The sequence below is a fragment of the Leucoraja erinacea genome, chromosome 1, assembly GCF_028641065.1.
Source record: "Leucoraja erinacea ecotype New England chromosome 1, Leri_hhj_1, whole genome shotgun sequence".
Taxonomy (NCBI): domain Eukaryota; kingdom Metazoa; phylum Chordata; class Chondrichthyes; order Rajiformes; family Rajidae; genus Leucoraja; species Leucoraja erinaceus.
Window position 1 is genome coordinate 41,963,243 of NC_073377.1, and position 26,883 is coordinate 41,990,125.

The 26,883-nt window shown below is 42.9% G+C and overlaps 1 protein-coding gene across 4 annotated transcripts in view; it reads left to right on the forward strand.

Annotated features, from left to right (window-relative positions):
- LOC129695897 (urea transporter 2-like) overlaps positions 1-26,883 on the forward strand; it is a 147,448-nt gene that overhangs the window by 99,257 nt on the left and 21,308 nt on the right. For all 4 annotated transcript variants that reach the window (XM_055633349.1, XM_055633355.1, XM_055633342.1 and 1 more), the window contains 3 exons: positions 11,560-11,752; positions 14,096-14,243; positions 16,803-16,937. In XM_055633349.1, coding sequence (XP_055489324.1) covers positions 11,560-11,752; positions 14,096-14,243; positions 16,803-16,937 — 476 coding nt within the window. The remainder of the gene's footprint in view (positions 1-11,559; positions 11,753-14,095; positions 14,244-16,802; positions 16,938-26,883) is intronic.

The window sequence follows — 26,883 nt, forward strand, 5'->3', positions numbered from 1 at the left end:
GTTGATCATCCAACAGTATCCTGTACCTGCTTTCTCTCTATACCCCCTGATCCCTTTAGCCACAAGGGCCACATCTAACTCCTTCTTAAATATAGCCAATGAACTGGCCTCAGCTTCATTCTGTGGCAGAGAATTCCAGAGATTCAGCACTCTCTGTGTAAAAAATGTTTTTCACATCTCAGTCCTAAAGATTTCCCCTTTATCCTTAAGCTGTGACCCCTTGTTCTGAAGTCTTCTAGATAGTCTTCATCATAGTCGAAGGGAGGTCGAAGGAGATCGAAGGAGGTCTTCTTCACTCTCCACTATTCGATGTTCAATTTTCCCGAAGTTAGTCGTAGCTCGTCGTAACTAGTCGAAGCTGGTCTTCAACATAGTCAAATGAGGTCAAAGGAGGTCTTCTACATAGTCAAAGGAGGTTTTCAAACTCTTCTAAACTCACCAATTAGGTGCCCAAGTGGGACAGCACCTTAAGGTCTACGTTGTTTATAGGAATTGGTACTTTAATGCTTTCTAGTCAATCCTCGTGGTAGAAATAGAAAAATAAGTGAAATAATAACTGGTATTAATTGTATCCATCATGGATGTAAAACGGCATGCGTGCTCATCTCAATGTTGACAAATATTGTTTATATACATCCCTGGCAGCCAGCCGAATACAACAATTGACCAACTAAAAATGCCAGAAATGGTCCCAACCCCTCAACAATTCTTTCAAAAATTGAATGGTATACTTTTATTCTTCTCCAATAACTCTTGTTCTTAAAATTTGCAAAAAAAATTAAAAGCTCCGTCCTTAATCCTTCATTTGTCTTAACATCTTTGGTCTCTGTGTCTCACTTACACTTAAATGGCATGACCACACTTATACTGTAGAAAAGATTGTCCTTTGATAATCTATCACAAGGTTCCCAACCTTTTTCATCCCATTTACCCCAGGCAACTTTAATAGCACATAACAATGTTATTTCACTTATTTATGAACAACTAATGATGAACAGATACTGGTATACCAGAACCAAACACAGTCAGTCAATGATTCTATTCTTAATTTATTCTTAATTTATTTTCTTCTTCCTGCCACAAGTTTTCTTTTCTCTCCTCCATGAATCAGAACATTCTTTCTTACACTTCCTAAGCAAAATACATGCTCTTGCACCTTCTTGTATGATCAGTTGAGGATAATGGAAATGAAAATCAGCTAATTATGGTAGCCAATTTAAATGCCTGCCCTGTTTAAGTGGCAGGTCTCCATTTACAGTTTACACTAGCTCAAAACGATGGTCAGTAAAGAGACCTGAACTGGTATTATCACAGATTGAATGTAAATTATATCCCACAGGCTTCCATAATAACATAATAACACTTGCCTCCTTGTAATATAAGCAGGGAAATGTTTAGATAAAATGAACAAGAACAGTTTTCAATAGTGTAACATGTTTCCATGATAGGCATAACAGGAATGTAGGAGATACACTGATCAGCTTCAAAGTTAAGGCTATGAACACTGAATGTCACAAGACCAAAAAAGTAGTGCAAGTGATAATGAAGGTCATATTTATTTCAATGTTAATACCATAAATTATTTCCGTGAAACCAGATGGGGCATGTGGTAAGCTAATTTATTAAGCTTAACTTTATTAAGGAAGCTGAAATCCTTTGAAGTTTAATCTTGATAAATCCTGTAAACAACCACATGTATTGAAAGCATAATTAATGTGCCAGTTAATTGCAAAGCAGAACCAACTAGTTTGTGCTGCCTGCTCTGTATAATCGTTTAAGCATCTACAAGCAGTAGCAATCAAATAAGCATGTCAATACTTTCAATGGTTAGCATTATTTAATATAGTGAGAGTTTTGGAAATGTGGGGATTCAAAGAGGCCTGGATATTAAACATACTGTTTCAGTGACATGACCATCATTGTTAAATGCCAGGCATTGTGAAAACAGTAAGATGTGAGTATTGTAATGCATCTTTAAGCAACGAACATGCAGCTTCTTCTGTGCATGTATTTATGTCAATTGCTGCATATGCCTTTCAAATGTAATATTTGATTGTCATTCAGTTTGCAGCAACATTTTAGAAATCCAGCATGTAAAGTGTTTATGCGCTGCCTTGAAATTAAGCTACCTCTGAAAATATTTATTTGCAGTGTCTCAATGCATTAAAGGAAGCATTACAGATGTGATACTTGCAACAGTGGTGCACATGGGTTTTTACAGGTGCTCTGGTTTCCTCCCACATTCTACAAACAGGTTTGTAGGTTAATTAGCTTCAGTAAAAGTTTTAAATTGTCTCTAATGTGTAGGGCAGTGCTAGGGTATGTGGTGATTGCTGTCGGTACATACTTGGTGGGCATAAGGGCCTGTCTCCGCGCTGTATCTCCAAAGTAAAGTCTTAAGTTTTGCGCATTTTGCATGACTCATTGCGTTAACCTTTGATTCGCCTAACCATCTTTCAGTCTAATGTCTGGTTTCATGGCAATAGTCATGATAACTTCAATAGTCCACGGAGCCCCTGCATTGGAGCCATGAGAATAAAGATAGAATGTCTCTCCACTGATGGTCTGGCTGAATTCTGGTGCATGATCCATGCACATGTGGTTGACATGTACACAATAAAAGATGCTGCCATAGACAATGAGGTAAATTGGACTCCTAGAGTACTGAAATAACAATTTCACACACTGAACCAACCCAGAGGAGCCTGTGGGTTTTGGCAGCAGATAATAGACAATAGAAAATAGGTGCAGGAGTAGGCCATTTGGCCCTTCGAGCCAGCACTGCCATTCAATGTGATCATGGTCCACGTGATCATAAAGAATGTAAACTTTGGCAACATGTATTACATCCCTTGCAATAGCTGTGAAGCAGGAAGATTAAGCAGAGGAGAAGGTAGAAGAATCATGCTTACATATGGGGTGACTGTCATATGCTGAGAAAATGGAGCAGCTGGGTTTGTACACTCTGGAATTTAGAAGGATGAGAGGGAATCTTATTGAAACATATAAGATTATTACGGGCTTGGACACGCTAGAGGCAGGAAACGCTAGAGGCAGGAAACATGTTCCCGATGTTGGGGGAGTCCAGAACCAGGGGCCACAGTTTAAGAATAAGGGGTAAGCCATTTAGAACGGAGATGAGGAAACACTTTTTCACACAGAGAGTTGTGAGTTTGTGGAATTCTCTGCCTCAGACGGCGGTTGAGGCCGGTTCTCTGGATACTTTCAAGAGAGAGCTAGATAGGGCTCTTGAAGATAGCGGAATCAGGGTATATGTGGAGAAGGCAGGAATGGGGTACTGATTGTGGATGATCAGCCATGATCACATTGAATGGTGCAGGCTTGAAGGGCCGAATAGCCTACTCCTGCACCTATTGTCTATTGTCTATATCCTAATCTGCATACAGTTTCGGGATAAGACATCACTGGAATAGCTATTCCTAAATCATGGCACGTAGAGAAGCTGGCAGTATTAAGACCTAATCCACTTCTCACATCCCAGCTGCCTACCACCCTGCTTCTGTCATAGAAGATAATAGTAGTGCAAACATCCTCTTCCTCAGGAACAATGCCATTCCTGTTCCTTTTACACTCCAGATAACCAAGAAAGCCACTTGGTCAGACAAAGGAAGAAGCGCGAAGGTTTACACACAAATACTGAAATTGCATTTAATCTAGAGGGTACACAGGGGTCAAATTTGCATGTGGTCAGACACAAGAGAATGATGGCCAGGAAAGAGAGAAAGATATTCCTCAAGAGAGACATGTCAGATGGCACGAATCAAATCAAACCAAATGAAATCAACCTTTATTGTCATCTTGCAAAGCAGCAGTTGTACAGTGCAAAATGAGAAGATGTTTCCCACGGAATACCAGACCATCGCACATAAAACTTAAATATTTCACACATAAATAAAAACAATCCAGCCCCTGATAGAAACAGTAGGAATAGTAAAAAAAAGTGCAGATAAAAAACAACAATAAAATACAAGCAAAAACAGTCATGAATTGACAAGGGCAGCTGATTTAAGTGTCCAGTGCCAGAGTTTGTTATTAAAGTGTCAGTGCAAAAACAAAGCAATAGAATCAAGTGGAGTGACTGTTTAGCAGCCTCACAGCCTGTGGAAGGAAACTGTTTAGCAATCTGGTTGTCCAGGCTTTGACGCTGCGGTATCTCTTGCCTGATGGTAGGAGATCCAGGTGTGTGTGTGGTGATTTCAATGGGGCAGGCAACAAAACGTGGTTGATAGGACAAACAGATTCCATAATTATAAGAGCAAAAGGGTAACTACAGAGAGATTAGCTTGACCCAAGGATCATCGTGGCCATCTATGTGTAGAGCAACAGGAGATGAACAAGGACTTAAATGTAAACTTCTCATTTGTACATACCGCGGAGAAGGTTGTGGATGCCACAGAATTTTAAAAAGAGAACAATGTTACCCTGCAACATATTGACATTATGAAGGAGGAAGTGTTTAAGACACATTAAGGTGGATAAATCCCTGCGATATGATCAAGTGAATCCTAACAGGTTGTGGTAAGCAAAGGTAAAAATTACAGGAGGCCTGGAGAGATTTTTGTACCTTGCTTAGCCATGGAAGAGGTACCCAAAGGCAGGATGGTGCTAATGCTGTGCCTTTATTCAAGAAGGGCTGCAAGAACAAGCCAGGGAACTGCATGCTGGTGAACATAATATCAGTGTTTGGGAGGCAGTGACTGATCAGAAATAGTCAACATGGCTTTGGGCATGGGAAATTGTGTCTCTCAAATTTGATTGAATTTTTTGAAGAGGTGACCAAGAGGATTGAGAACGGCAGGGGAGTAGACATTGTATACTTTGAATTCTGCAAAACTTCAGACAAGGGCCCGCATTATAGGCTGGTCTGGAAGGTGAAATCACCTGGGATATGGAGCAAGCTAGCCAACTGGATAAAACATGGCTATCTGGAAGGAGAAAGGGTTATAGTGGAGGATTGTTTTACAGATCGATAAGAGACCTGTGTCCAACGATGTGCCACAGGAATAGGTGCTCAGTCCACTGGTGTTACAGTGTCCTAGAGCCATACAGCATGGAAACAGGCCCTTTGGCCCAGCTTGCCCATGCTGACCAAGGTACCCTGCACTAGTACCACCTACCCGCATTTGACCCATATCCCACAAAATCTTTCCTACCCCTGTACCTGTCCAGCAGACCGATGATAGTAAAATAGGTGGTGAAGACTGAAACAAATCCTAGCAACCTAGAATTGCAAAACATATGGCAACCGCAGTGATATATACTGTACATTGCTTTTGATCGTCTGGCTGTTTTGTATTGTACGTTCTCAGAAATTGTACACTGTGGCAAGATGGAAATGTTTTCCGCGAGTAAAATTTGGTCGGCATGGTTCTTTTTGACTCATAGTGCAGTGGAGTGGGGTCGCCATTTAGTTGCAGGCAGTCGAGGGCAGCCGTGGGGGGGGGGCACGAGGAAAGGCATTGTGAGGTCAGCAGCTGGGTAACCTATAGGATCTTTGTTCTGCAGATCAAGCTCAGCAGCGCCCACGCGCTGAAGAAGCTTCTCCATGCTGCAGGCGCAGCTTGTGAAGCCCCGCCCCTCCCATCCCCTGCCCCACCCGCGCCCGCTCACTCAGCTGCCGGTTTCCAGAGATTCAAGCCGGTTCTGTCTCTCCGCTGTTCAGCAGCCTACTCACTCGCCTGGCTTCCCCCCCCCCCCCCCCCCTTCTCGCCTCCTCTCCGTGTCCGTGTCCGTGGCCCGATCCTCTGTAATGATGGCAGAAGCTTTTGGCAGTCCTCAGCAAAGAGCATATAGCTCGCTATTGGATCTTTGGTCCTCAGATCGCTCCGGGCTCGTTCAGGCCCCCGCGACCTGATGCCCCGCCCCACTTCTCTCTCTCTCTCTCTCCCCCCTCTCTCCCTCAGTCTCTCTCTCTCCCTCTCTCTCCATCCTCCTCCCCTCCACCCCCCTCTCCCTCTGTCTCTTGCCCTGTCTCTGCCCCTTTCTCTGTTTCTCCCCATTCTCTCTCTCTGCCCTCACTCTCTACCCACCACCCCCTCCCTCTCTAGATGTGCCTGCGAGTTGGGGGCTATGCGTCAGTGGATAGGGCGGTTATGGGGTAAAAGGAACAAATTAATATATTAATATAATATCAAGGGGGGTATTTACCGTGTGTGCGGGGGAGGTAGTTAGTGTGTGTGTGTGGGGGGTGGTTAGTGCGTGTGATGCCGCATGCTGCCCCCACCAGTCCCCCCCCCCCCCCCCCCCCCGCAAACTGCGTGTTGGAGGAACAGGCCCAACGGGTCTGCACTTGGTCTAGTACTTCTTAAAAGTGTCTCCACTCCTTCTCCCCCCCTGCTACCCCCCTTCTCACCCCCTCCTCCCCCCCTTCTCTCCCCTTCTCTCCCCTCTCTCTCCTTCTCTCTCCCTCTTTGCCCTTCTCTCCCTCCCCCCCGTTCTCTATAAAGGACAACATACCGTGCCGTAACCGTTTACCTTTCTCTTCATCGCGGGTGTGAATTTCAGACAGCGTTCCCCCGCTTTCCCTGGCCCCACCTTTGAAATGTGTGTGTGTGTGTGTGTGCGTGTGTGCGTGTGTGTGTGTGTGTGTGTGCGTGTGTGTGTGCGTGTGTGTGTGTGTGCGTGTGTGTGCGGTCAGTCGATCCAGCTCGCGGTTTCAACGTGGACGGTCAATCCAACTCGAGGTTTTCCAGGCGAGTGCCCTCGAGCCTGAAGGTCGAAGGCACTCGTTAAACGCGCAGATTAGGTCACCGCAGTGGGACAGCCCCTTTAATAAAGTGATTAGTTGTTGTACATTGTTCAGTATTGTTGGTGTTAACCGCATTCAAATGTTCCTAAGTACAGTGATTACTTGACTTTTGAATGGATTAATGATGGTATGATTCATTCATGAATTTGGTTCAGGAGAGGTGGCTAGTTGTCCATTTTGTTCTGCTATTTTTGATTGAGAGAAAAATGAACTCATGTCATATGATTTGGAATAATGAAGATTTTGTTTCCCGTACATTATGTTTGTTGTCACAGCAATACGGTGAAACATTTCCAGTATAAACACCCATAAAAAAAAAAATAATAATATTGGTAAGGGAACAATTAAGAGTAAGGAAATAATGCATTAAGCATTTTTTTTTCACTTTAGTCTTTATTGCTTTTATGCATACACAAATAAAACACAAATATAACAACGAAACATACAACAATGCAGTGAAACATACAACAGTGCAACAGTGCAGTGGTGCAGCGGGGGGATCAATTTACAATTTACATTAATTGTGTTTCACTGCATTGTTGTATGTTTTGTTGTTATATTTGTGTTTTATTTATGTATCATTAAGCACTTTGATAGCAGAAAATTCACGTGATTAACATGAAAGGACTAAAGATAATTTGAAAGCTAAAAAGAATATTAAATAATAAAGGAACAAAAATAGTGACATGTCTTACAGATGCAACAATAAATTATGGAAAATCAAGAACCTGCAGATGCTGGAAATCTGAATTAAAAGCAGAAAATGCTGAAAATACTTGTTAGCCCCTCAGTGGGAAGAGAAACAAAGATAAAAAGTCAAAGACCCTTTGTCAAAACTGGCAAAAATATGAAAAAAGGGATGGGCTTCGGTAATTAAAGGAAAATTCAGAACAAAAGAATGGATATTGACAAAATTATCTTTTTTTTTAATTATCAATGCCAGTTTACTACATATTCTCACCACCCTATGTAGGAAAAGGTTGTTCTTCAGGTCCCTTATAAATCTTTTCCCTCCCACCTTAAAATTATGCTCTTTGATCTTAGAACATGTACAGGAAATTATAGATAGTAATCTTAACTTAAATGGGAGGAAACATAATGAAGAGAATAGAAGAACAGCTAAACAAAAAATTATAGTAATGAACAATCGGTGGGGACTCCTTGCTTGACCAACTTTACATGCATTTTCATGTAGGAATTAAGGGAGTAGACAATAATACAATAGCTGTAATTCATCCAGAATTTTATAAAGGTTTTTGATAAGATATCCCAGAAAAGGTTAGAAAATACAGTCAGGAGGAAGCGAGCAGCATAATTGATTGGCGATTGACTTCAGGACAGAAAACGGAGTAAGAGTAAAGGATCACGACAAACAGTGGTAGGAAGTGGATAGTCCTATTCCACAAGGGTCGCTGCTGGGACCACTGCTCTTCATAATTTACGTAATTTAGACCATGGAAACATAAACATAAATTATAATTTGGCAGATAGAGTCATATAGTGATACAGTGTGGAAACAGGCCCTTCGGCCCAACTTGTCCACAACGGCCCACGTGACCCAGCTACACTAGTCCCACCTGCCATGATTTGGTCCAGATCCCTCCAAACCTGTCCTATCCATGTGCCTGTCTAACCACTTCTTAAATGTCGGGATAGTCACTGCCTCAACTACCTCCTTTAGCAGCCTGTTCCATTCATGCACCACCCTTTGTGTAAAAAGGTTACCCCTCAGATTCCTATTAAATCTCTTCCCATTCACCTTGAACCTATGTCCTCTGGTCCTCGATTCACCTACTCTAGGAAAGAGACTGTGCATGTACCCAATCTAATCCTCTCATGATCTTACACACCTCTATAAGATCACCCCTCATCCTCCTGCGCTCCAATGAATAAAGTCCCGGCCTACTCAACGTCTGCCCATAGCTCAAACCCTCTAGTCCTGGCAACATCCTTGTATATCTTCTCTGTACCCATTCCAGCTTGACGACATCTTTCCTATAACATGGTGCCCAGAACTGATGATACCAAACTGGGGTTCGAGGAGAATCAGTCAACAGAGGGATAATAATGATTTTGTAGTAGGGATAATTGACAAATAATATTCAAGGTGAAGTCATATATTTTGGAGGATAGAATAGATAAGCCAATTATTACTAGGAAGGTGGTTGTTTAAGAGGGGTAGAATAACAAATGGATCTCAGTACATTCATATATGAGTCATGAAAATTAAAGCTGTAGTTTGTTATATCCACAAAGAAAAATAGATGGCACTGAAGTTTAGGGAAATTATGCCAAACATGTATTTAATCCCGGTAAGATCACTATGTTATATTAAAAAAAACATGATTGCATTGCAAAGAATGCAGGAAAATGTACAGGGTTGATATAAAAAACATGAGATTATACATATGGGGAAAGAATAAACAGTGGCTCGCTTTGCAAGGGGTTTTTCAATTTAAAAGAATAATTGTTCAATTCTTCCCTTCAGATGCAGATTGATTGTCCATGCATGGCATGCATGTATTAGCTGTGAGCAGTGAAAGGAGTAAAGGTGTTTTTCCTTGCTTTACTTTGGAGATGACTACTGGGTTGTTTGACAATCACGTTATGGTGGAAGCTCAGCTACACTGACACAGGAAGGGCTGTTGAAAAATTGCCGGAAAGCCCTCTTCCTGGACAATTGTTCTGTGCAGCTGTTTACGAATGCATTAGTGTCTAAAAAAATCTCGCAATATTTCCCCCCCAAATATACCTTCCTGCCCAAGCCTTTGGACCAAGGAATCATTTACAGCATTAAAAAATGCTACAGCTGGTAGTGCTCCCGCCTTATAGTTCGAGTGATCTGGGTTAGACTGGCTTGAGGTGCTGTTTTTGTGTGATTAGCATATTCTCCCTATGATCACATGGATTTCACTAGATGATCATGTTTCCTCTCACATCAGCAAGATGGAATAACTAGTTATTGACTTCAGGAAATGAAGTGCACCAGTCAGCATCAATGCTGTCAAAGTGGAGATAGTCGAGATCTTCAAATTTCTAGGTGTAAATATCACCAATAATTAATCCTGGAAAAATTACAGCGTTGGCTAAGAAAACACTCCAATACCTTTATGTCCTCAGAAGACTAAGAAAGTTCAGCATGACTCCAATGACTCATGGACCTGTCCCACTTAGGCGACTTATGAGGCGACTGCAGGAGACTATGCGGTCGCCATGTGGTTGCCACATGTTGCCAGGGAGTCGCCTTTATGGTCATGAGAATTTCCCACATTTTGGGAACTAGTCGCGGCCTCATTATGGTCACCACAAACTTTTCAACATGATGAAAAATTAGCGGCGACCAGAATGAAGCCCCCATGGAAAGTAGCGAGAATTCTCGTGCCGTAAGTGCAGTGGTAGTCGGTCACCAGGAGGTCGTAGGTTCTCGTAGGTTGTAGCCGGTGCTGACCGGTGAGTTTCATTGGCTCATTGGAAAAAAAAACGTAAGCAATAGTTTTCAGAACCAAGAATAACCAACCGGTAATATTAATGTCCTCCTAGCTTCACAGCCGTATATCTCTGACTTCTTAAAAGTTGTCTCCACTCCTTCTCCCCACCCTGTCTCCCCTTCTCCTCCCTCTCCCCCCTCTTTTAAAGGACTTATGTGACCCTTCCCGTACACTGTGCATTCACTGTCTTAATTATAGCGCCAACCTTCCTGTTTATCGCGGTGTGTGTCTGTATCATATTGGCTTTGCACCGTGTGAATTTCACTCAGACAGTGCTCCCCCCCACTTGCCCTGTCCCCCGCCTGCATAACGGGCTGGTGAAGGAAGCGGAGTGTGTATGTGAATGTGTTGGTTCCACTCTGACAGTCGCCAACAGTCGCCTGAAAAGTCGCCTAAGTGGGACAGGCCCATAACTAATTTCTACAGACGCATAATAGAAAGCCTCCTATCAGGATGCATCATTAGTTTGGCAATAGTTCTGCCAAGACCGGAAGATATTGCAGAGAATTGTGGATGTAACTCAGTCCATCACACAAACCAGCCTCCCTCCAATCAACTCCACCCACTCTTGAGAACACATACAACCGGATTCAGTTTCTTTCCTGTGATTATCAGACCACTCAACGGTCCTCTCATAAGCTAAGAATGCAGTCCTAATCATCCACGCTACCTCATTGCCGCCCTTGTACTTTTTTATAGCTGCACCTTCTCTGCAACTATATTGTAATACTATATTCTGTACTCCAGTGTTTTTCTCTCTATTTCACTACTTGTGTATGGCTTGGACATAGTCAGGTCTAGTATGATTTTACTGGATAGCAGGCAAATAACTTTTCACTGTATCTCAATACACGTGGCAATAATAATAAACCAATACCAAACCAAATTAATACCGTCACAACGATGCCTCTGTTGGTAGGTTAATTTCCAACTGTAGATTGTCCTGGTAGGACAATCATGGCACAATTAATAGACATATGAAAAAGAATATGTTTGAAAATAATGTGGGGAATTGAGACTGGTGGACTTGCTCTGAAAACTGGCACAGACTCAACGAGTCTAATCAACGAGTATAGCTTCAGTCAACATTGTAAGGTAGAGCTAATAGGACGATATTTCAATCCCTATAGTAAGTCGGCACTATAGATATTGGCAATGGGATTGTAAGGAATTGTAAATAGGTAGAAAAGGTACAGGAACGAAGCTTTACATAGTTTGTGCGAAAACAGCACAATCAAGCTCTTTAATGAGTGATATTAAAACGTTATCTTATTTTTTCACTAAATACATTTCTACTTACAGCCCTATTATTTCAAGTGCCTTGGCTGCGGTCTTGGGGAAATGGGATCTACCGGTTTTCACGTTGCCTTTTAACTTAAGTGTTGGTTTGTTCATGGCTGCTACGGGGCACTACAATCATCATTTTCCTCAGATTCGTATTGAACCTGTAACTACATCGTACAATATCACATGGCCTGATCTCAGTATTCCAATGGTAAGCAATACAATGCTTCCTTTTAAATCTTTAAATGTTGTAAGATGGCAATTGCATTAGATTAATAGAGAACACATCAGAAATGCTCAAGATATCTATTCAAAATTAACTGACTCAGAATGATATATTTTCACGATAACAATTTTTTATATTTATGCACATTTTTTCTTCATGTATGCAATTTTGGATATTTTTGAAGGCATAAGAAATCACCTGAAAATAGATGAGTGAATACAAATTGACTACAATTTAGAGTAATTGAAGAGATACAATATGGTTCAGACTGCTTGGCGTATTAGGTCTATGTCGAACATCAACTACCCCTTTATCACTTATTCTATTTTATTTACCACATTTTCAAGAAACTCCACACAGCCAGAACCTAAAGTCAGAAATTAACCAGGGCAACAGCACAGCCAGTTGTGACACCATGTCCACCTGCTGCTGCAATATAAACTCACTATTACTGATTAAACTGCCAGAGGTAGCTGAATATTTAAATGGGAGTACATTTAGTGGTGGAAAATATGAGTGAGGGAAAGTTGATACGAAGTATGATCCACAGAAGGTTAGGAATGAAGGGCAGTTTCATAAGATGTATCATATAACCATATAACATATAACCATATAACAATAACAAGTACAGCACGGAAACAGGCCATCTCGGCCCTACAAGTCCGTGCCGAACAAATTTTTTTTCCCTTTAGTCCCACTTGCCTGCACTCATACCATAACCCTCCATTCCCTTCTCATCCATATGCCTATCCAATTTATTTTTAAATTATACCAATGAACCTGCCTCCACCACTTCCACTGGGAGCTCATTCCACACCGGATATCAGTAATATCTCTCCTGACAGTAGGAAAACAAATTTAGTCCAACTTATTCTTATTACAACAGTTGTTCTTTTAAGAACCTCTGAGTTGCTCATTACAAATATCAGTACATTTAGTTTTCAGGGAAAACGCTCAACCTGGTGGAACTAAAATCTGCATTGGGATCCCAGGATATTATCGTACCTCAATCGGTGTGGACTAACGAAATGCCAGCTAATTTTCACACCTGGACCGCACAGAGGCTAATATGCAGTTTGGTATATTAGGCATTGCAGGAACATTAAAAATGGTTCAATTTTAACCCTCTCTTTCTAGATTGATACTTGTTCCTGTTGCCATCATGTGGTTCCGTGGATTTGCAAATATTTTTAACAAAGTTGCCCCATCTTTGTGATTGCCCCCAGAGCTTCCATATTGTTAAACTATCTAACCCACAAAGACAATTGTTAATAGTTCTTATAATATATTCTCCTGTGCACAACAATGTCCAGTTAAAATGGCAATATTAATTAATCCAAATGTAGTCAATACAAGTCATTTTCAGTGATGTAGTCTGAGATAACACAGCATTTGGAACCTGAGTTAATATTGTGAACTACTTTCTAAATCCTTTGAAAAATAGACAATTGCATGACAAATAAACATCATTGCATTGAAGATAATCCAATTAAGTATTTTATATAGTCGTGTTGGTACAAATGTAACAACTGCCATTTAATAAGATTCCACAGCTGATTTTTTACATCAGCACCACCTTCCTGGACTAAACTCGTATCCGCATGATTCCTTTGATTTCTCAAACTTTATTGTTTTACTTCTTCAATATAGTCAGTCACTGAGTCTCCACATCCTTTTGGTAATGAATTCCCACAACTTTCCAGGTGAAGACATTTCTGCTCATCTCATTACAGAATAGTTGACTCCTTATTCTGAAACTCTGACATCTTGTTATGCACACCGTAGCCAGAGGAAACATCATCTCTGCATCTACCCTGATAAGCTCTGTAAGAATTTCATATATTTCTACAAGATAATGTCTCATCCTAAACCCGAGAGAACGTAGGCCCAGCCTGCAAATCTTTTCCTCGCAAGACCATCCCCACCATCCCGGGAATCGATCTGATAAACCTTCTTGGTTCTCCCTCTATCCTTCCTTTGGTGAGGAGACCAGATCTGTGCAGAGTATTCCAGGTGTGGTCCTGCTGAATGCTTCTGTAATTCCAGTCAGATATCTTTACTCTTACATTCCAAATTTTATTGCAAAAATAGCTAATGTGCCATTTGCCTTATTGATAGTTTGGTGTATCTGCATGTTAATTTAAAGTAACTTGCATACAAGGACTTTCAGGTCCCTCTGAACACAAAACCAATCCCTCTGAAGTCTTCACAGTATTTCCTCAATGATCGCCAGTTTAGCTATGATCGTTTATTTTTAATTGACAATTTAATAAAATAATGTTCATATTCCACGAAAATCATGTAATGTTGTGTTGCTATTTTATTCAGCTCTTGAGGTCTATCCCTGTGGGAGTTGGACAGGTGTATGGCTGTGATAATCCATGGACTGGTGGCATTTTCTTTGCTGCATTATTTATCTCATCTCCAATCATATGTCTGCATGCTGTAATTGGATCCTGTGTGGGAACTTTGGCAGGTGTGTCTACATACATCACTTATTTATAGTTTTAAAGAGTATTGTGTACAATTTTACTTAGTACCTTTTTCTTGGGCAAGGTCAAGATTTATTGATAATTCACAGAAGTGCATATGCTAGGCCACTTGGGCATAATTTACGCGACATAATTTACACGTCATGGCGATTTTGGGATGTACAAAATCTTTGCGCGCCATCTGTGTGACACACAAATGGGACAGGCCCTTTACTCTACAAACCAGCTTGTGTTTGGAATGTGGGAGGAAACCAGAGCACCCAGAGAAAACCCACGCGATCACAGAGAAAACGTACAAACTCCGGACAGAGAGCATTGGTGGTCAGGATCGTACATGGGTCTCTGGCACTGTAAGGCAGACACTCCACTACTGCACCACTGTACTGCCTCTACTGTGGCACTTGAACCACAGGTAAGGATGGCAAGTTTATTTTTCTAAGATTTTTTTTCACAGATCACTAGCTTCGTGGAACTTATTTTTTTGGAAATTTTTCACAAATTGCTATGCTGGAATTTGAGGATATTCTTTAGATTCATTTAATTTTTGGATTTTACAGATTGAATAACATGAAATTAAAATTACTATACTGTTAATTTAACTTGTGCTGATTTCAAAATTTGACATGAGTTTTCTTATCTATTTCAAAGTTCTCATGTAAAATGTAATTGAGCCTATGAAAATAGAGATTTCGACAATCATTGCCTTATAAAACAATAAACTATTTATGTAGACATCATAGATTAGAATGAAAACATAAGATGCCCGATCCCAATTTCTCCCATGATAAATTCATTATGAGGAGGAATTGACATGTAGGACCACCTCACAACAAAGCTACTTAAATTAAATAATTATTGTATAAAAGTTTTGGCGTTTTATGTTTCTGACAAACTTCTGGGCACTGACAAGACACGTTTTCTCTATTTGTTTCATTTGTTTGTTTTTTTAATTACATAAGAAATTCATTTCAGGTTCAGATTCAGATTCAACTTTAATTGTCATTGTCAGTGTACAGTACAGAGACAACGAAATGCATTTAGCATCTCCCTGCAAGAGCGACATAGCATATGATTTGAATAAATATTTACATTAGCATATATACATAGTGTTTTTCCTGCGGGAGGAGTGTCCGGGGGGGGGGGTGATTGGTAATCACCAAGGTATGTTGTTGAGTGGTGACAGCCGCCGGGAAGAAGCTGTTCCTGGACCTGCTGGTCCGGCAATGGAGAGACCTGTAGCGCCTCCCGGATGGTAGGAGGGTAAACAGTCCATGGTTGGGGTGAGAGCAGTCCTTGGCGATGCTGAGCGCCCTCCGCAGACAACGCTTGCTTTGGACAGACTCAATGGAGGGGAGCGAGGAACCGGTGATGTGTTGGGCAATTTTCACCACCCTCTGCAAGGCCTTCCGGTCGGAGACAGAGCAGTTGCCATACCATACTGTGATACAGTTGGTAAGGATGCTCTTGATGGTGCAGCGGTAGAAGTTCACCAGGATCTGAGGAGACAGATGGACCTTCTTCAGTCTCCTCAGGAAGAAGAGACGCTGGTGAGCCTTCTTGATCAGAGTTGAGGTATTGTGGGTCCAAGAGAGGTCATCGGAGATGTTAACACCCAGGAACCTGAAGCTAGAAACATGTTCCACCTCCGTCCTGTTAATGTGGATGGGGGTGTGCGTGCCGCCCCTGGACTTCCTGAAGTCTACAATGAGCTCCTTGGTCTTCTTGGAGTTAAGGGCCAGGTTGTTGTCAGCGCACCATGCTGCTAAGTGCTGGACCTCCTCCCTGTAGGCCGACTCATCGTTGTTGCTGATGAGGCCAATCACCGTTGTATCATCTGCATACTTGATGATGGTGTTAGTACCATGTACAGGTGTGCAGTCATAGGTGAAGAGGGAGTAGAGGAGGGGGCTCAGCACACAGCCCTGTGGAACGCCGGTGTTCAGGGTGAGGGTTGAAGAGGTGTGGTTGTCTAACCTCACAGACTGTGGTCTGTTGGTTAGAAAGTCCAGTATCCAGTTGCAGAGGGAGGGATCGATGCCCAGGTTACCGAGTTTGGTGATCAGTTTAGATGGTATAATGGTGTTGAATGCTGAGCTGTAATCGATGAACAGCATTCTTACGTAAGCGTCTCTGTTGTCGAGGTGGGAGAGGGCGGAGTGAAGTGCCGTTGAGATGGCATCCTCCGTACTCCTGTTCTTGCGGTAGGCAAACTGATAGGGATCCAGTGTGGGAGGTAGGCAGCTTTTGAGGTGTGCCAGGACCAGCCTCTCGAAGCACTTGGTGATGATGGGGGTAAGTGCAACTGGGCGGAAGTCGTTGAGGCTTGCCGCAGTGGAGTGTTTTGGCACTGGCACGATGGAGGTGGTTTTAAGGCACGTGGGGCAACTGCTTGGGCAAGTGACAGGTTGAAGATGTCAGATTTAACTAAAGATGAAGATTTAACTAAAGGAAAAGGTATTTGTTAAACATTTTTATTGGAAGAGGATGTAAACAAATTGCAAACATTAAGAGGCTAAGCTGCTTTTATCTTTACTTTTTTGCAGGGTTGTCTTTGGCCTCGCCATTTCAGAAAATCTATAATGGATTATGGAGTTATAACTCTGTCCTTGCCTGCATTGCTGTGGGTGGAATGTTTTATGCCTTAACATGGCAGACTCACATATTGGCAATAATATGCTGTAAGTTTGACAAAATGTCAGAAATAGTCCCTGAAGAAATCCAGAATGTCTTTCCAATTTCTAATAACATTTTGACCCTTACTATCAATCATTTTCTTGAATAGTCTATCTTTATCGCATAATGCTTAGAATGTATGCGGGATAATTTTCTAAACCAACATGTAGAGGAACCAACGAGAGAGCAGGCTATTCTAGACTGGGAATTGAGTAATGAGGAAGGATTAGTTAGCAGTCTTGTTGTGCGTGGCCCCTTGGGCAAGAGTGACCATAATATGGTTGAGTTCCTCATTAGGATGGAGAGTGACATAGTTAATTCAGGAACAAGGGTTCTGAACCTAAAGAAAGGTAACTTTGAGGGTATGAGACGGGAATTGGCCAAGATAGACTGGCAATTGATTCTTAAAGGGTTAACGGTGGATATGCAATGGAAGGCATTTAAAGACCGCATGGATGAGCTACAACAATTGTTCATCCCAGTTTGGCAAAATAATAAATCAGGGAAGGTAGTGCATTCGTGGATAACAAGGGATAGTATCAAAACAAAAGATGAAGCATACAAATTAGCCAGAAAAAGAAGCCTACCAGAGGACTGGAAGACATTCAGGGTCCAGCAGAGGAGGGAAAAGGGCTTAATTAGGAATGGGAAAACAGATTATGAAAAAAAGCTGGCAGGAAACATAAAAACTGACTGCAAAAGCTTTTATAGATATGTGAAGAGAAAAAGATTAGTTAAAACAAATGTAGGTCCGTTGCAGTCAGATACAGGTGCATTGATCATGGGGTACAAGGAAATGGCAGACCAATTGAATAACTACTTTGGTTCTGTCTTCACTAAGGAAGACATAAATAATCTGCCGGAAATAGCAGGGGACCGGGGGTCAAATGAGATGGAGGAACTAAGTGAAATCCAGGTTAGTCGGGAAGTGGTGTTAGGTAAATTGAATGGCTTAAAGGCTGATAAATCCCCAGGGCCAGATAGGCTGCATCCCAGAGTGCTTAAGGAAGTAGCCCCAGAAATAGTGGATGCATTAGTGATAATTTTTAAAAACTCTTTAGATTCTGGAGTAGTTCCTGAAGACTGGAGGGTAGCTAATGTAACCCCACTTTTTAAAAAGGGAGGGAGAGAGAAAACGGGGAATTACAGACCAGTTAGTCTAACATCGGTAGTGGGGAAAATGCTAGAGTCAGTTATTAAAGATGGGATAGCAGCACATTTGAAAAGTGGTGAAATCATTGAACAAAGTCAGCATGGATTTATGAAAGGTAAATCATGTCTGACAAATCTTACAGAATTTTTTTCGAGGATGTAACTAGTAGAGTGGATAAGGGAGAACCAGTGGATGTGTTATATTTGGACTTTCATAAGGCTTTCGACAAGGTCCCATATAAGAGGTTGGTATGCAAACTTAAAGCACACGGCATTGGGGGTTCAGTATTGATGTGGATAGAGAACTGACTGGCAGACAGGAAGCAAAGAGTAGGAATAAACGGGTCCTTTTCAGAATGGCAGGCAGTGACTAGTGGGGTACCACAAGGCTCAGTGTTGAGACCCCAGCTATTTACAATATATATTAATGATTTGGAAAGGGAATTGAATGCAACATCTCCAAGTTTGCGGATGACATAAAGCTGGGGGACAGTGTTAGCTGTGAGGAGGATGCTAGGAGGCTGCAAGGTTACTTGGATAGGTTGGGTGAGTGGGCAAACGCATGGCAGATGCAGTATAATGTGGATAAATGTGAGGTTATCCACTTTGGTGGCAAGAACAGGAAAGTAGACTATTATCTGAATGGTGGCCGATTAGGAAAAGGGGAGATGCAACGAGACCTGGATATCATGGTACACCAGTCATTGAAAGCAGGCATGCAGGTGCAGCAGGCAGTGAAGAAAGCGAATGGTATGTTAGCATTCATAGCAAAAGGATTTGAGTATAGGAGCAGGGAGGTTCTACTGCAGTTTTACAGGGCCTTGGTGAGACCACACCTGGAGTATTGCATTCAGTTTTGGTCTCCTAATCTGAGGAAAGACATTCTTGCCATAGAGGGGGTACAGAGAAGGTTCACCAGACTGATTCCTGGGTTGGCAGGGCTTTCATGTGAAGAAAGGCTGGATAGACTTGGCTTGTACTCGCTAGAATTTAGATGATTGAGGGGGGATCTTATAGAAACTTACAAAATTCTTAAGGGGTTGGACAGGCTAGATGCAGGAAGATTGTTCCCGATGTTGGGGATGTCCCGAACAAGGGGTCACAGTTTAAGTCTTTTAGGACCGAGATGAGAAAAAAAAAATTCACACAAAGAGTGGTTAATCTGTGGAATTCTGTGCCACAGAAAGTAGTTGAGGCCAGTTCATTGGCTATATTTAAGAGGGAGTTAGATGTGGCCCTTGTGGCTAAGGGGGTCAGGGGGTATGGAGAGAAGGCAGGCACAGGATACAGAGTTGGATGATCAGCCATGATCATATTGAATGGCCGTGCAGGCTCGAAGGGCCGAATGGCCTACTCCTGCACCTATTTTCTATGTTTCTACGTAATGCTGATATAGCCCCATTACATTATATATCTGGACATTACATTTCTTTAAGCATGTGTTTTCCAATTGCTTATATGGTCAATGTTGATACATCCTCCTCTGATCTCCCAGGAATTTTTCACATCAAGGATACTCATTTCCCATATGTATGCTGATGGAGAGTGGGAGCTGAAAAAGATTGGTAGAGTATAAGTTTTGAATATGAGTCACACAGTTGTGCAGCATGTAGCGTTGCTGCTTCATAGCGCCAGTGACCTGGGTTCAAACAAATATCGCAAGAGCTAGAGAGAGCTGTCGGATGTTGGCAAGCATATGAAAACAGAGAATGAGAATGTTGAAATCACTCAGAATCTGCTGGGTTTTCTGAGAGAGCTGAAAGAGATTCTGAGGAGAAAGCAGGAAAATGGGGTTGAGAGGGAAAATGTTACAAAGTTGAGAGATGTTTAATGTAAATAGAGACTTGATATAGAGAGCTGAATGAGTGTGATGAGGATATGATGCAGCTAGGAAGAAAGAGAGAGAGGAAGAACTGAAGGAGGATAACAGAGAAATGTTAAGTTAAAACTTAGTAGAAACTGCCAGCAGTTCACATTGACCTGCCAGAATTAACCTCCCTCGCTATTAGGATTTCAGGATTCGCACACAAGAGCCAAAGATCAGAACTTGCTGTCTGATGCCATTATCCCAGCTGCCTTCTGATTTTGGACAGCCAAGCATGAACTTGCTGCAATTTACTGTAATTGAATAGTTTTGTTTAATTTAGCGATACAGCACGGAAACAGGCTCTTCAGCATACCAAGTCCCCACCAACCAATGATCCCTCACATTAACACTATCCTAAACACACGAGGGCCAATTTTACATTTATACCCAGCCAATTAACCAACAAATCTGTACATCTTTGGAGTGTGGAACGAAACCGAAGATCTCTGAGAGCTATTAGACTATTTTCTAAATGGGGAGAGAATCCAAAAATCGGAGGTGCAAAGGGACTTGGAGGTGCTGGTGCAGGATTCCTAAAATGTTAATCTACAAGTCAAATCGGCAGTAAAGAAAGCAAACTCAAGGCTCGTATTTATTTCAAGAGGGCTTGTATACAAAAACAGGGATGTGATGCTGAGGCTCCGTAAGTCCGCATTTGGAATATCGTGAGCAATTTTGTGCACCAAGTCTGAGGACGGATTTGCTGGCTCTGGAGAGGGTCCAGAGTAGGTTTACAAGAATGATCCCAGGAATGAGTAGGTTAACCTATGCTGAGCGTTTGCCGGCACTGGGCCTGTACTCGCTGGAGTTTAGAAGAATGAAATATACAGAATAGTGAAAGGCTTGGAAAGGCTGGCAGTTGTACAGGGTCTTGGTGAGACCACACCTGGAGTATTGCGTACAGTTTTGGTCTCCAAATCTGAGGAAGGACATTATTGCCATAGAGGGAGTGCAGAGGAGGTTCACCAGACTGATTCCTGGGATGTCAGGACTGTCTTATGGAGAAAAACTGGATAGACTTGGTTTATACTCTCTAGAATTTAGGAGATTGAGAGGGGATCTATAGAAACTTACAAAATTCTTAAGGGGTTGGACAGGCTAGATGCAGGAAGATTGTTCCCGATGTTAGGGAAGTCCAGGACAATGGGTCACAGCTTAAGGATAAGGGGGAAATCCTTTAAACCAGAGATGAGCAGAACTTTTTTCACACAGAGAGTGGTGAATCTCTGGAACTCTCTGCCACAGAGGGTAGTTGAGGCCAGTTCATTGGCTATATTTAAGAGGGAGTTAGATGTTGCCCTTGTGGCTAAGGGGATTAGGGGGTATGGAGAGAATGCAGGTACGGGATACTGAGTTGGATGATGGGCGGTGCAGGCTCGAAGGGCCGAATGGCCTACTCCTGCACCTAATTTCTATGTTTCTATGAGTGGATGTGGAGAGGGTGTTTCCCCTAGTGGAAGAGTCTAGGACTAGACGTCATAGCCTCTGAATTAAAGGATGTTCAATTATGTTGCAGTTGTATAAATCGTTGGTGAAACTGCATTTAGAATATTGTGTTCAGTGCTGCACACCATGGTATAGGAAAGATATTGTCAAGCTTGAAATGGTTCAGAAAATATTTACAAGGTTGTTTTCAGGACTAGAGGATGTGAGCTATATGGAGAAGTTTAGTAGGCTGGGTTTCTATTCCTTGCAGCCCTTCTATTCTATTCCTAGTTATATTCCTAGTTACCCTTTAGGGTTCGGCGACCATCTCGCTGAACAATTGCGCTCAGTCCAACAAGGCCTACTGGATCTCCTGGTTGCTAACCACTTTAACTCTTCTTCCCATTCCCATACTGACTTTTCTCTCAATTGCCAAACACTCAAACTGGAAGAACAGCACCCCATATTCTGCTAGCGTAGCTTGCAACCCAATGATATGAACATTGCATTCTCCAATTATAGACAACTACATACCCTTTCCCTCCTCCTCTTTCCCTATGCCCCACCTGGATGTACCCATTTCACCTCTCCCTCCTTCCACCTACATTCCTTCCTAATTGTCTTCACAATCTGCGACTCTTCTATCTTTATCTCTCAACTTTTATCTTTTCATCTCTAGCCTTTGTCCTATTTTCTGCCTATCAAAAAAAACCTCACCTGTAACCTCACCGTGTGAGTGACCAAGGCTGGGAGCTGAACATGCAGGCATATTCAATATTCAGAAGGATAGACAGAAAGGAAGAGGAGATGAGGTGGTATTGCTGGGTAAAGAGGAAATTAATACAATAGTAAAGAGAGACTTTAGCTTGGATGTTGTAGAATCGGTACGGGAATGTATACGGGATGGGTTTTTAAACCAATATGTAGAGGAACTGACTAGAGGGCAGGCCATCCTAGATAGGGTATTGTGTAATGAGGAAGGATTAGTTATTGATCTTTTTGTGCAAGGCCCCGTGGGCAACAGTGACTATAATATGGTGGAATTCTGCATTACGATGGAGAGTGACACAGTTAATTCCAAGACGAGGGTCCTGAACTTGAATTAAGGAGACTTTGAAGGTAAGAGACGGGAATAGGCTAGGATAGACTGGCAAATTATACTTAAAGGGTTGACAGTGGAGATGCAGTGGATTTAAAGACGGAATGGATGAACTCCAGAAATTATTCATCCATATCTGGCCAAAAAATAAAACTGGGAAGGCGGCTCAACCGTGGCTAACGAGGGAAGTCAATGATAGTGGTAAATACAAAGAAGAGACATATAAATTGTACAGAATAAGTGGCAAAATTAGAGGACTGGGAGAAATTTACTCAACAGGCGGACCAATTGAATAACTACTTTGGTTCCGTCTTCACTAAGGAAGACATAAATAATTTGCCGGAAATAGCAGGGGACCGCGGGTCATAGGTCCCACATAAGAGATTAGTATACAAACTTAAAGCACATGGCATTGGGGGTTCAGTATTGATGTGGATAGAGGACTGGCTGGCAAACAGGAAGCAAAGAGTAGGAGTAAACGGGTCCTTTTCACAATGGCAGGCAGTGACTAGTGGGGTACCGCAAGGCTCAGTGCTGGGACCCCAGCTATTTACAATATATATTAATGATCTGGATGAGGGAATTGAAGGCAATATCTCCAAGTTTGCGGATGACACTAAGCTGGCAGTGTTAGCTGTGAGGAGGATGCTAGGAGACTGCAAGGTGACTTGGATAGGCTGGGTGAGTGGGCAAATGTTTGGCAGATGCAGTATAATGTGGATAAATGTGAGGTTATCCATTTTGGTGGCAAAAAACAGCAAAGCAGACTATTATCTAAATGGTGGCCGATTGGGAAAAGGGGAGAGATGCAGCGAGACCTGGGTGTCATGGTACACCAGTCATTGAAGGTAGGCATGCAGGTGCAGCAGGCAGTGAATAAAGTGAATGGTATGTTAGCTTTCATTGCAAAAGGATTTGAGTATAGGAGCAGGGAGGTTCTACTGCAGTTGTACAGGGTCTTGGTGAGACCACACCTGGAGTATTGCGTACAGTTTTGGTCTCCAAATCTGAGGAAGGACATTATTGCCATAGAGGGAGTGCAGAGAAGGTTCACCAGACTGATTCCTGGGATGTCAGGACTGTCTTATGAAGAAAGACTGGATAGACTTAGTTTATACTCTCTAGAATTTAGGAGATTGAGAGGGGATCTTATAGAAACTTACAAAATTCTTAAGGGGTTGGACAGGCTAGATGCAGGAAGATTGCTCCCGATGTTGGGGAAGTCCAGAACAAGGGGTCACAGCTTAAGGATAAGGGGGAAATCCTTTAAAACCGAGATGAGAAGAACTTTTTTCACACAGAGAGTGGTTAATCTCTGGAACTCTCTGCCGCAGAGGGTAGTCGAGGCCAGTTCATTGGCTATATTTAAGAGGGAGTTAGATGTGGCTAAGGGGATCAGAGGGTATGGAGAGAAGGCAGGTACGGGATACTAAGTTGGATGATCAGCCATGATCATATTGAATGGCGGTGCAGGCTCGAAGGGTCGAATGGCCTACTCCTGCACCTAATTTCTATGTTTCTATGTTTCTATGAGGACAGAGGAGATAATTAAGAGGTGGAAAAAAGAGCATGAAAGAAAGTTTGCGGGGAATATAAAAACTGACTGTAAAAGTTTCTTTATGTATATAAAAAGGAAAAGATTAGTGAAGACGAATGTAGGTCCCTTACAGTCAGAGGCAGATTAATTTATAATGGGAAAAAAGGAAATGGCAGAACAGTTAAACGATTACTTTGGTTCTGTCATCACAGAGAAAAACACAAACAATCTCCCGGAAATACTAGGGAACCAAGGATTTAGTGGGAGGGAGGAACTGAAGGGAATCCACATTAGTCAGGAAATGGTGTTAGGCAAAGTGTTGGGACTGAAGGCAGATAAATCCCCAGGACCTGATGGTCTGCATCCTAGTGTACTCAAGGAGGTGGCCCCAGAAATCGTGGATGCATTGGTGATCATTTTCCAATGTTCTCTCGACTCTGGATCAGTTCCTGTGGACTGGAATGTAGCAAATGTAACTCCACCTTTTAAGAAAGGAGGGAGAGAGAAAATGGGGAATTATTGACCAGTTAGCCTTACATCGGTAGTGGGGAAGATGCTGGAGTCAATTATTAAAGATGTTATAGCAGCGCATTTGGAAAGCATGGATTTATGAAGGGGAAATTTTTGAGGACGTAACAAATAGAATGGATAAGGGAGAACCAGTGGATGTGGTGTATCTGGACTTTCAACAAGCCTTTGACAAGGTCTCACACAAGAGATTAGTGTGCAAAATGAGAGCATATGGTATTGGGGGTAGGGTATTGACATGGATAGAGAACTGGTTGGCAGACAGGAAGCAAAGAGTAGGAAATAACGGGTCCTTTTCCGAATGGCAGGCAGTGACTAGTGGGGTGCCGCAAGGCTCGGTGCTGGGACCCCAGTTGTTTACAATATATATTAACAATTTAGACAAGGGAATTAAATGTAACATCTCTAAATTTGTGGATGACACAAAGCTGGGTGACAGTGTAACATGGCCGTCCGAAGGGGGGGGTGCTTTGGGTGCGACCGCACCCCCCTTTCCACCACTCCCCCCAACCCCCCTTCCCAGAGTAAGGAAAAAAAAAAATCGGAAAAAAAATCAGCGTTTCCAATTTGGAAATGGCCAGTTCTCCGTTCTCCCGTCGCCGGGCGGGAGTGGCTGAATCTGAACCCAGCAGCTGTAACCCCAACACCAGACGCCGCTACGGCAGGGCCCGTTCCCCTCGCCTCCCCCCTCCGCCGGGGCCCAAGCCATCTCCCGCCCACACCACCCCCCCCACGCCACCCCCGCTGGGCCCACACCACCCCCCACTGGGCCCAAGCCACACCCGCTGGGCCCACGCCACTCCCGCTGGGCCCACACCCACCCCCCCCCTGACCCCCCCGCTGCTGGGCCCACGCCATCTCCGCTGGGTCCACACCACCCCCACTGGGCCCAAGCCACTCCCGCTGGGCCCACGCCACCCCCCACTGACCCCCGCTGGGCCCACGCCATCCCTGCTGACCCCCTGACAAAGGGTGGTAGGTGTATGGAACAAGCTGCCAGAGGAGATAGTTGAGGCAGGGACTATCACAACATTTAAGAAACAGTTAGACAGGTACATGGATTCGGAGGGATATGGATCAAACGTGGGCAGGTGGGACTAGTGCAGATGAGACATGCTACAGGGACGATTTATGCGGAGTGCAGATGAGACATGCTGGGCCGAAGGGCCCGTTTTCACACTGTATCACTCTATGACTTTATCTTTCCCTCTCAAACCCATTCTCCTGCCTTCTCCCCATTGCCTCCGACACTGGTATCAATCAAGAATCTATCAATCTCCTCCTGAAAAATGTCCATTGACTTGACCTCCACAGCTGTCTGTGGCAATTAATTCCACAGTTCACCACCCTCTGACTTAAGAAATTCCTGCTCATCTCCTTCCTAAAGGAATGTCTTTTAATTCTGAGGCTGTGGCCACTGGTCCTAGACTCTCCCACTAGTGGAAACATCCTCTCCAAATCCACTTCATCCAGGTTTTTACCAGGCTGGGACAGACGGCAACAGCGTCACAAAGCTTGTGTCCTATCCTGCATCACCCAAGGCAGCAGAGACGTTATAGGAGAGGGCAAGCACCGTAACAAAGTAGCTCACGATGGTTTGGGTAACATTCAGGAATGTCTATGCATGTCACATCATGAATATTACTGAAGAACGGTCTTGACCCGAAATATAATCTATACCTTTTCTCCAGAGATGCTGCCTGACTCACTGAGTTACTCCAGCACTCTGTGACATGTCACCTATCCATGTTCTCCAGAGATGCTGCCTGACCCGCTGAGTTACTCCAGCACTCTGTGAAACATCGCCTATTCATATTCTGTGCAGATGCTTCCTGACCCACTAAGTTACTCCAGCACTTTGTGACTATTTTCCCTTTACCCATCTGCCCAAGCCCACTCTCCCCCCTCCTTTCCTATGTTCCTTTCCACCCATAAACCTCTCTGCCTTTACATTTCACTCCTCTTTCAAATCTGCTCTACTTATCTACATGCATTTTTCTTCTTCACTTTTTAGTCATAGAATGATGCAGTGTGGAAACAGGCCCTTCAGCCCAACTTGCCCACACCGACCAACATGTCCCATCTAAACTAGTCCCACTCACACGCGTTTGGCCCATATCCATCTAAATCTGTCCTATCCATATACGTGTCCAATTGTCTCTTAAACATTAGGATAGTCCCAACCTTAACTACCTCTTCTGGCAGCTCGTTCCATACACCCAGCACCCTTTGTGTGAAAAAGCTATCTCTCGGATTCCTGTTAATTTCTGAAATATTGGTCATGAATTTGGTTTAAAAAATGCTCCAAAATAAGGCTCAGAATGTATCAGAAAGCATCTAAAA